Here is a 12,314-nt window from a genome sequence, read left to right on the forward strand (position 1 = left end):
TGATACACTAGGTCATGAGTACACCCACCTGGCTGATACACTAGGTCATGAATACACCCACCTGGCTGATACACTAGGTCATGAATACACCTACCTGGCTGATACACTAGGTCATGAGTACACCCACCTGGCTGATACACTAGATCATGAGTACACCCACCTGGCTGATACACTAGATCATGAGTACATCCACCTGGCTGATACACTAGATCATGAGTACACCCACCTGGCTGATACACTAGGTCATGAGTACACCCACCTGGCTGATACACTAGGTCATGAGTACACCCACCTGGCTGATACACTAGGTCATGAGTACACCCACCTGGCTGATACACTAGGTCATGAGTACACCTACCTGGCTGATACACTAGGTCATGAGTACACCCACCTGGCTGATACACTAGGTCATGAGTACACCCACCTGGCTGATACACTAGGTCATGAATACACCCACCTGGCTGATACACTAGGTCATGAGTACACCCACCTGGCTGATACACTAGATCATGAGTACACCCACCTGGCTGATACACTAGATCATGAGTACATCCACCTGGCTGATACACTAGATCATGAGTACACCCACCTGGCTGATACACTAGGTCATGAGTACACCCACCTGGCTGATACACTAGGTCATGAGTACACCCACCTGGCTGATACACTAGGTCATGAGTACACCCACCTGGCTGATACACTAGGTCATGAGTACACCCACCTGGCTGATACACTAGGTCATGAGTACACCCACCTGGCTGATACACTAGGTCATGAGTACACCCACCTGGCTGATACACTAGGTCATGAATACACCCACCTGGCTGATACACTAGGTCATGAGTACACCCACCTGGCTGATACACTAGATCATGAGTACACCCACCTGGCAGATACACTAGATCATGAGTACATCCACCTGGCTGATACACTTGGTCATGAGTACACCCACCTGGCTGATACACTAGGTCATGAGTACACCCACCTGGCTGATACACTAGGTCATGAATACACCTACCTGGCTGATACACTAGGTCATGAGCACACCCACCTGCCCTGTACACTAGATCATTAGTTCACCCACCTGGCTGGTACGCTGGCAGAGGAGTACATGGAGAAGCGAGACATCCCCCTCTGACCGATGGGAGTGACAGGCTTGGCCCAGGTGGTGGACTGTCTCCTTGCCACGCTCTGGCGATCATGTCTAGCAGATCCCTCTAAAAGTATCAACAGGATTATTACATATTCATTTTTACATTATAATCACATGATAATTGGATTTCATATTTTGCACCATCTCTGTACAAAGCAATGCTGGAAATGATAGGGGCTCCTGTGGTCCCTGAGATTTGCTGCTGTAATATTGGAACCCAAGGCCCCTAATATTTAATTTATAACATTAGGATAACGATATGACAAAGACCATTTCATCCTTAATTTTTAACCACAAAAGATAGAGGTGAGGTGAGGTGAAATGGGGTTTAACGACGCATTCAAGATTATCGCACTTATGTAGCAAAGTGCATGCCTATGTGAGTAGGTCTGCTTGTACTAATCCGGACTAATGCAGTGAGATAAGCCACAGATTTTGTAGAATTTTCCTATTCGGAATATTCTATAAGTAATACGTTACCACTGTTATACCGAGGCTGTTGTCTCCCACAACTGCTGCTATAGTGAAATCTACCACAGAGATCTCAATTACCTCATGCAGCACGTGCGTAGCCACCTAGCTGCCATGTGACACCCTTCACTCTTGTCTCTTGCGAGAGCAAGTGCTCGGGGGACGGACGGGCGGGCAGCAGCCCAGTGGTAACGTATTACTTATAGAATATTCCGAATAGGAAAATTCTACAAATTACATTAAGTAATACGTTACCACTGTTATACCGAGGCTGACTACCACAGTAGGCGGTGGGGAGCACCTACAACCCGAATCCTGGTGGACCCCCCGTCCAACCCCGCGGCCACCGAAGTGGCCGGGGACGGAACAGCCAGTGGCCTATCCTGAGATAAGGCCGCCAGCTTGGAGTCCACAAGTTATGCAAGTAATGCAGCGACGGAAACCCCGGACAGCCCACGGGCCGCCAAGGGATCCGCCGCAGCCGTGGTGGTGGTACCCGCAAGGGGACCCCGACAGGACGAGCCGGCCACCACAGGGGTGGAAACGGACTGCACATACAGCCGGTAGCGCTCGCTTGCGGCACACCCCGCAGCTCCTGGTTGCGGGGGTAGAGGGGGTGGAGGACGGCAAAACATCCATGTCAGACATTTTGTTTGTACTATGAACAAAGAGCAAAACATGGTTACAACACACGCACCACAAATAGTCACAAACGAGTATTTTCACAAGAAAATAAACGAGCAATGGGAATATAGAACATACACATATAACATATAGAGGAATAAGTGATGTAAAAACCCCAAGATATACTAGAACAGGGGAACGTAAGACGCAACGTGCATACGAGACACCCCGCAAGTATATAGAAAAAAAAAGGGCGGGAAAAATATTTCCTTTTGGCGGGAAAAATATTTCCAAGCGTAGTTACAGCAAACGCCCCGTAAAAGCACAGTTTATTAGAGAGAATAAACAGTAATAAATATCACCGAATGGTCGGAGAAACAGGAACGCTTGAGCAGTTTATTGTACTACTTGCTAGAGCAAGCGAAGAGACAAGAGTGAAGGGTGTCACATGGCAGCTAGGTGGCTACGCACGTGCTGCATGAGGTAATTGAGATCTCTGTGGTAGATTTCGCTATAGCAGCAGTTGTGGGAGACAACAGCCTCGGTATAACAGTGGTAACGTATTACTTAATGTAATAACATGAATACCCCACTCAGACACAGTATACTGACTCTGAGCTGACCAGTCCTTGTTTTAGCCCCTTAATCCTGAGTGCCAGGCAGGGCAACAACTAGTGCCATCTATTACTATCTTTTGGTATGATGTGGCTGGGGATTGAACCCACGACCTTCGCTCTCTCGGCAGACACTCTACCCACTACACCACGGAGGCGGTCTACATAAGATAGGATATATACATGATATGCTTCATGAGGGTGTATTGGAATTATGATGACACACAGTATCAATATCTGTCCAGTTTGTACAAACTCTATGCTAAGGTACAGAGCAAACATCATCTCCTCAGCATGGAGATGAATCACCAGTTTCAGGTCTTACATTATTCATTCATATGTACAATAAGATTACGGCCCTGAGAACATACCCTGCACTCTGCATAACTCAATGAAATGGATGCAACATTTGAAGGATGTTATAACCATGTGATAATGGAGTATAAACTTACTGAACTGCCAGTTACAATAAATGTACATACCAGTATATACAAACACTTGTATACTTTTTCTCCAAACAACCTGAAGCATGTACAGTTTACAAATCAGATAAATGCATGTTATTGTTGAGGATGTGTCTGTCAAACCAACCATGGAGTTGAACCCATCATGACCTTTTATATCATCCCATTGAAGCACATCGGCAAAAAAAAGATTAAAAAGATTAAAAAATATATATGTACATGCATTCATGTATGACTTGGTTTTGACTGAGCAGAATGGCTTCCCTGGTTGTAACGCCACCCTGGTTATAACGCCCAAATCTTCCTGGACAAATGCTGGTGTTTTAACCAGAGTAGATTGTACATACATTTCCTTTACTATCATATAAGAAATGTCCTTCAATTTGACAAGTTAGCCACATAGACATACACACCTGTGGATAGATTTCTTTTATCATCTGGAAGGGTGTCCACTGACAAGAACGGCTCAGGCTATTAAAAAATACAACACAATGTGACATATCATTGCAACATGCACACCATACAATGTTTGGTGTTGGGGAAAACCCATACCTGCGATGTGAAACTAACTACCGGTAGTTGTAGACATCAGTACTTTTGTGTTGGACAAAACACAACTCCCAGATTATGTTTGTGGTATAACCAAGGAGTGTTTTATCTTGCTTAGATACCGACAAATAATGCTCACAAAAAGACACATATGTCTGAATAAATAAAAATAAACCATGTCAAATATTGAGCAAAAACAAATATAGGATGGTTTGCCTAGTGAAGTTTTCACATGGAATATGTTTCTTGTGACATCAATGAGAATGCTGCTATTTCTTTCAATATATATTTTGTTTCTGAAATCAATCTGATGTGACAGCACAGTTCAACACGATCAATTTACAAGTACAAAGAAAAACATATTTTATTACATATTAAAAGTACTAATTTGTAATATTTCCAAAGCAAGACTTATAAAACTTTTCTTTCTATCCTATGTGTAATGGTTCAGTGGCCAAATTGGCAGCAAGCTTAGTATCAATAACAAAATGTCATGCGATATTCAGGTTTGTATAAACTGTTCTTAGAAAAGTTAATTCAGGCATGACAGGTCATTGTTTTTTAGGTAGATGTTTACCAGGGAAGCAAAAGGTTAATACGTATTGGAGAAAACATGCTCACGAAGCCCCCGCGGTTTTTCCCGACCTCCAGGGCATGCTCTGTCTACCAAAACCGAGGGAAAGTGGTTTCCATACTTATAAACCGTCTAAATTGATTAAATGTTATAACGAGCATCTATAAATGAGGCGATTCAGTATAGCGCTTCCTTGAAGACGTGATATCATAACTTGCATGTGAAATTCGCTGACTTGCCAGGTGGTCAAGAGCACTTGGATGTGTCAACAACAAAACACAACTAAAATACTTACTTTTAAATGAAAGTGAAATCTTCGGTCTCTAAATGTTTGTGTTGCAATATTCCACTTCTTTTAAACTTTTCAAAACGAAAATTCGAAAATTTAAAAGGTGTCTTTTGCTTTACAAGATTTACGACTTTAAACAATCCAACTGTTACGCAGAGGTAGTTGTGACGTAACGGCTAGAAGTTACTTCACGTGCAAATTGTGCAGCATTGATAAGCACTTGTTTTAAAGCACGTGTTTTGAAACCTCGCTGTCCTTTCACCAGAGACTCTGAAGTGGAAAGATGAGCGACGGCGACTTTCATTTTGTTACCCAGTCTTCATTCACTGTACACATGACATTCAATATTAATTGAATTAAAATTTTGAATTGCTACTTGTAGTCATTTTTTCAGTTACTTGGTTAAACCTGGGATTTGAGGTTTTACATTCAAAGTAAAACCTCCAGAACGAAAATAAAACCTCATAATAGGTTTTACTTTGAAAGTAAAACCTCTTAATAGGTTTTACTTTGAAAGTAAAACCTCTTCATAGGTTTTAATGCCTATAGAAAGAACTCTCTTACTTAATAGAGATCCCAATGAATAGGTTTATAAGTGATGCTTGTACTTACCTCATGTGCCTTTATCTGTCTGGCTCTTGTTTTCAGTGATGAGGAGGTTCCTTCTTTTTTAACAGACATTCTAGACTTGACTGACTTATTTGATGAGTTTGGAAACGGGCTGACACATTTCTCGTTTCTTTTGTTGATGGTGTATTCCAGATCCATGGCAAGGACAGCATCTGGGTCAGTCTTGGAGAGCTTGTCTGGCCCCTCTGGAGTCACTCCTGACATAATGGAACTGGTTATCTGGCTGGGGCCTTCATCACAGCTGCGACTGTTACCTGCAACATCACTGCACATCATGAAGGAACTAGGGACATGCTTGTCAAACATCTATCTTTGAGACATCACATATCAATAATCAACAGTCTAATTTACTCTAAGTCACATCCAAAGCACTTCTATTGGAGCAAAATATATTTTTTGTGTTTAAGCTTAAGTTGTTGTTATGGATATTTACACTGAACAGTTATCAGACATTTCATAGACAGTAACATATTATGATGCAACTTGTAACAAGTTGTAATACAAGAACTGTAAACCCAGTAAGTGAATACTCTATCAAATCTGGAGCCAGGTCTCATCATGTTAATGGTCATACCTAACATGGCTATTACCTACAACAATATTTGGCAAGGGTGGTAACTGGACTTTTATAGTCAGTTAACTCCCTTGCCTCAGGAAGATGTTTTTAGAGACACTATAGCTGGGATCTTCCTGCAAAATTTTAGATTCAACATTTGTTCATAGGCCTTGTAGTTTGAGAGGGAAGTAAAAAAGTCAGTAGGATTAGAAAAATTGAGGTACTTAAAGGTCAAAGGTTGTACCTTAATGTCAAGGAAAATATAATTTGTTATACCACATATAGTGTTTACGATAGTGTTGTCATAGGTCAAAGTGTGATCTTGTAATACATCATCAGTATTGCTGTCCGAATATGACATTATTCATGAAGCATGTGGCTGCCATATTGTAAGGTCAATTCCATGTACCAATGTGACACAGAATAAGCACAGTGTCAACACTGATGTCTTTATATGTTTGAACTTTAGACCAGACAAATAGAGGTAGCTTCTTTCATGAGTCGACATTAATCAAGTGAATGCTCTTTTAACAAACATAATAATATATTACTAAGTATGATACAGCTAAAGCTAAAATCATATCTAACGCAGTTGATGTCAACAGCAAGTTACATCATACAGAGCAGGTGATATGTGAAACAGTTTCCTTGAAAGCCCAAAGCTTTCTTTCTTATGTCTGTGCCTGGTCCATTTTCCACTGGTTTGTATACTCTATGTTACTCCATCATGGGATATGAATGCTTCGTGGAATAGGAGTGACGAATAGTTTTACTCAGCTAATGAAATGAGGCCAGTAATAACTCTTAGACATCAAATGAGCCCTGCCTTGAACTTTGTGTGAACCCTATCATTGCCTAAATTTGAAGCAATGTGTAAAGCAGAGTCCGGCCTACCTGTAGAATACAGTACCACAAACTTTTCAAACACATCACAATACCCTAAGACGTAATTTGTAGTATTTTGTTACCAGTCACACAGGCAAAACAATACTCTGTGATGTCAGGGGACATCGAGTGTGCATAAGCTCCTACCAGTGATCTATCATCTCTTCACGCAATGTCATTCAAAAAGAGAGTTTTTAATATTTGTTTGCTAAATATAGCCTGTGGCGGCGCATTTTATGGCAAGCGCAAGTTAATGACAGCACTCTTATTTTCAATATATTTATTATTTCGGTTTGATTTTTCATAATTCAAGTGGCTAAAATGATTATAAATGGGAACTACTATACATAAATTATTTTTTTGATTCGTTAATTTTCATTATTATGCACAGGGATGCAGTTTATTAGGTATATTATATTTGCGCTGAACACATCCAAATGTCACTGGTGTTAGGGTAGGTAACCCCAACCTCTATACTTAGCCCTTGGATCCCCTTTAATATCAATCACCCCTTTACGATTATTACAGTAAGGTATCTGTTTAGTGGCTATTATAGATTTTATAGCAGCTCCTAATATTCTTCACACAAAAACGTTGAGAAAGCAAAGTGACATGGTTTAGTGTCAAATATTTTGGCTACTGAAAACTGTCCTGGAACATTCACACAAGCCACTTTCACCTGCTACATTTTTTCAGTACTGCTTCAAAAACTAACTCACCTTTGAGTCGTCACAAGCCATGCCTCCTTCGTCCTTACTATTATCCACATTATCTTTACAGTGTTCCTTACCGCACTTTTATGTCACAAAAAATCACCCGACGAATTATCAGATACCATGTCATTCATGTGTACCCGCGAGTTCAACTTTTGACACTTGACGATGTTTTCAGCCATATCGGCTCATTCCTCACCACTTGGTGTCTTGTATATTATGGAATAGGGCGAGTGTGCCAAATGGCATTGGGATTACTCATAAATGTCCGCAGACTAAAGTCACGAGACACAATGCCCAGCCGTGTCACCTATTCCACCCTTTTCATTCAGTACCGTAATGGTGTAGGCATGACTAGGTAAATTTGCACGTTGTGGTACTGTATTCTCAAGGTGCTCCCAGATTCTACAAGGCAATGACACATGACACACTGCATTTGTTAGATGTTATCTCACCGCTCATTGGTCTTTCACAGGTCATGGAGGAACAACCACTATCAGTGAAGTTTTGATGACGATTTCAGTATTGCATACATCTTTTTCTGCATGCACAATTTAACATACTTGGCCCAGATGACATCATATCTCCGCATAAGCTCAAAGGATACTTAATCAAATTCCCACACATAATTGTTATTTATTAATGGCATGTACTGTAATATTTACTTTGTGCACAAAGCCTTGTTCTAAATATATGTAAATGATAAATGGATGTTTTCGCGAAGATTTTTCTCCATGTGAAAAAGTCTTTACGCCCACAACAATTAACGTGAGTCGCGTTATCAATCAGGTGAGAGAAGTTTGTAGGCCCTCGTCATCACAACGCATATAAAATACAATGTACACTTTGTAACCTAAAGATGACACAGTCTGTTTTCGCTCAGAAAAGTACCTAAACTGGCTGATTTAATATTATGCATTCCATATTGTGACAGTCTATGATAACAAGAGATAGCGTCGTTAGTAACACATACCTTGCTACCATTGCTGCCCTTTCGACGCCATATTGTTTACATCCTGATCACTCCAAGTAACAACGCAATGCGCGAAATAAAGTTCGTTTTCGCATACAAGAAAATATGAAGTGTAACAATACGATTATGCAAGAATTGTACCTACGTCATAGTCACGGTGTAACAATTCTTTATAATGACAATATTACGTCAAATGAATGCGAGTAGTAAATAGATCCCTCCGCTCCAAGGTAGGTAACTCTTCATCAACATATTTTCATTAAAAGTGCTTCGACAGCCAGAAGTGGTTTCCAAGTTCGACGCCAGGATGATTCCAGTAATTCTATGCAAATTTGTGTACTTTTCATTCCTTCTATTCAAATGTTAATATTGAGCATTTAGACTGTTTTATATACTTCGGAAATCTTTGGCATTATATTATGTAATTATAATCTGTTTTGTTTTTTGTTGTTTAGCGAGTTACTCCATGACTAATCAATACTATTCTGCCACTCCACGGAGGTGGTTGTAGTCCATGTATGGTGATTGCAACGGTTGTGGGGTCAATGCACATGGATATATGTGGAATATCTGACAGTTCAGTCATTTAGATATAAGCTGTTACCGAGGCAAGATGGGTAGCTGGAAACTGGACTTATAAAAGTCAGTTAACTCCCTTGCCTTGGGAAGATGATGTTACATGATTTATGTGATAAATATGGGTATGTTTTGAAAGAATGAATATGTGAGTTAATTGGGTTTATGGACACTTTGAACAGTTGTAGAGGTATTTATTTGTTCAGGGCTATTCACTGCACCTCTGAATAGAAAGGTTCTTGTCAGGTTCCCAGAGATGAGACACGATACTTGTTCCATCAATAATGAATGATTAGCTCTGTATAAACTGTGATCTGTTTTATCTTGAGGGATTTGCTAATGTATGTATGCCAAAAAGAAAGATCTGTAAATCTAAATGTATTATTAGTATTGTTATAATCTAGTGCCATTATACTATCCATATTGATCATGTTTATTATTAAATTTTGTATGTTTTAGGGCTGATTCGAACTACATTATAGGAATGTGCACATCCACGCTCCATGAAATAAATCCCTTACAAGCTACAAGTACTCAATTATCTTTGAAAAGTCAGAGTGAGTGAGTATGGTTTTACGCTGCTTTTAGCAATATTCCAGCAATATTCCAGCAATATCATGGCGGGGACACCAGAAATGGGCTTTCAGCGTGAAGAGCAAACGCTTTAACCACTAGGCTCCCCGACCACCCCTTGAGAAGTCAGAAGTACCACTTAACACACCTCAACTATAAATTTGGAAATGATTCAATTCTAATTGCTCATACAGAGGTATCAAATCACAATAAGCACCTCTCGTTGAAACAACTGGTTTGATGGCTACATCACCACTATAGAGGCAGCTAATACTTACAGAAAAGTACTTCTTTCTCAGTCATTATCAGTGGACATATTTAATATTTTCTGTACAATTATAGGTTACAAAATGCAGAATTACTCTAACTACAATATTCCAAATATGTGTGACAATGAATGGTGGGCAGAACAACGTGACAGAATCCATGAAGAGGGTGAATTTGAGATTAGGCACTTTTCTGTAGCTGGGATCAGATCACTTGCATCACAGTAAGGGGACAGATACACCATAGTGATGTGTGGTGAGAACTAAACATGGTGATGCTTGCTTAGTTTTGGGTGGTCCCCACCTCATTTGGGCTTATCATGGGGTTTTGTGCACAATTTCAATGCATGTCATATTTGCGAGTAAGTTTAATGATGTGAAAAGACTGAGAATATACAGCGCCATACCTTGTTTAAAGGCTGGTATTGGTGTTTCCTTAATGCAGTCTTGAAAACCCACACAAGACATTGAACTCAACCAATGCTGCTTCAAACCCGTGAAGATCCGAGGTAGAATAGGTCATCAGCAACCCATGCTTGTGGTAAAAGGCGACTAACAGGATCGGGTGATCAGGCTCGGTGACTTGGTTGATGCATGTTATCGATCTCAATTGTGCTGATCGATGCTCATGATATTGATCACTGGATTGTCTGGTCCATACTCGATTATTTACAGACTGCCGTCATATAGCTGGAATATTGCTGAGTGAGGCGTAAAAAAACCACCAAAAACAAACAATGCCGCTTCACTCAATACATTCGCCAACAGCAAATAATTTGCGTTTAATTCTGTTCTAGTAGAATGGAGATGAACAAACTGTGTTCAGTGTAGAGCAGGTGACCTGTTTATTTATCAACAATGAAGCTAAGTAAGGCCATTCCAGGACACTGTCTTGCACATTCTTCATGCTGGTCTACTGTTTGTATTTTTGTATGCTAGCAACCTAAAACCTATTTGGTAATGACGACTTCTCCTCCATAGTTCACACAGCTTATCTGGATCACTGTTTCTGTAACACATCAAGTCATAGGACATGCAGAAATGACATGTTATGAGCAAGATGTCATTTTCAACATCATGTCTTGTTTAAGCAGGTTCTCGAGACACAAATGCTTGCATCATGATGTAACACAAAATACACGAGTATGAAGATCAAGGTCATTCAGATATTTTAAAAAATTAGATGTCTAAATTATAATGACTTGACAGAATAATCTGTAGAAACAGCTGAGAAAGAATTCATACAAAAAAAACCAACACATTTTGTAAATAAAAATATTTATTGGTCATCATCTATTACAAAGTTACCACATACTATATGACTTGAGGCTGAACAATATGGTGTGACAATGTCCAGACATGGGGATACAGCTCAACTCATACTGAAAGACATAAGGGCTGTTGAGCTAAAATATCCCAAATAAACATTCCTGCCTCATAGAGTACCGGTACATGAAACACTGTGATGTGACACCCACAGTGGCGCTCCTAACACCTTCCTAGTTGGGGACAGGACATGGGGCAAGTATGATGCTTTTGAAAGTCAATTGATAAAAAATGTTTTAATACAAATGAAACCTGTGTACAACCTCCCAAAAAGCTAAAACAAAGAACTACTCATGTAATCTGAATTTCACAAGTCTGTCCACATGCTCATGTTGCTAGATGCCAACCTGTGACATTGACATGTACAGTGGACCTTGACAGCAGGAAACCGACCTGTGAAGATCCAGGTTAGGATAGGTCTTCAGCAACAACAGGTCTTCAGCAACAATAGGTCTTCAGCAACAATAGGTCTTCAGTAACAATAGGTCTCCAGCAACAATAGGTCTTCAGCAACACATGCTTGTGGCGACTAACGGGATCAGGTGGTCTGGACTTGGTTGATGCATGTCATCGTATCCCTATTGCGTGGATCGATGCTCATGATATCAATCACTGGAATATCTGGTCCAGACTTGACTATTTACATACCACCATCATATTGCTGTGTGCAAGCGTGAAACAACAAACAAACAAACAAGTTAGGAAACCCTCCTCATGCTCCTGGAGGATCTTGTTAGGAACGCCAAAACATCCAAGAAATATAACCCATAATTCGTTAAAGTGGACATTTGTTAATGTGGCACGTTTGTCTAGTTGTGTACAGTCCTGACCTACAAGGCTTCCCTGTACTCCAGTCTATCCAATAGACAGTCGGACACTTTCACGACGCTTGAATATGGATGAATGTGGTAATCAAAATTCTATTCTGGCATGTGAATACTTCTAGTTCTGATAAAAATGAAGAGAATAAAAAAGTAAAATTGGTAACACCTATAACGTGTAGGAATATCCCATGTCCAATATTCATACCAAAAATGCGAAAGTTGAATGTATTCCAAATGATCTGAACATTTGGGAA

At 40.1% G+C, this 12,314-nt stretch overlaps 1 protein-coding gene across 2 annotated transcripts in view; it reads right to left on the bottom strand.

The window, feature by feature from the left end:
• LOC124119811 overlaps positions 1–8,617 on the bottom strand; it is a 33,448-nt gene extending 24,831 nt beyond the window's left edge. Inside the window, exons 1-4 of one of the 2 annotated variants that reach the window (XM_046482456.2) lie at positions 8,496–8,617; positions 5,351–5,622; positions 3,740–3,797; positions 1,085–1,217 (exon numbers count right to left, since the gene is read on the bottom strand). In XM_046482456.2, coding sequence (XP_046338412.2) covers positions 1,085–1,217; positions 3,740–3,797; positions 5,351–5,572 — 413 coding nt within the window. In that variant the 5' untranslated portion in view covers positions 5,573–5,622; positions 8,496–8,617. Of the gene's footprint in view, positions 1–1,084; positions 1,218–3,739; positions 3,798–5,350; positions 5,634–8,495 lie in introns of both variants that reach the window. The other variant, XM_048389160.1, reaches the window with a different exon arrangement.
• Positions 8,618–12,314: the final 3,697 nt, after the last annotated feature.

This window comes from Haliotis rufescens, unplaced genomic scaffold, assembly GCF_023055435.1.
Source record: "Haliotis rufescens isolate VD_foot unplaced genomic scaffold, xgHalRufe1.0.p SCAF_8, whole genome shotgun sequence".
In the NCBI taxonomy this organism is placed as follows: Eukaryota; Metazoa; Mollusca; class Gastropoda; order Lepetellida; family Haliotidae; genus Haliotis; species Haliotis rufescens.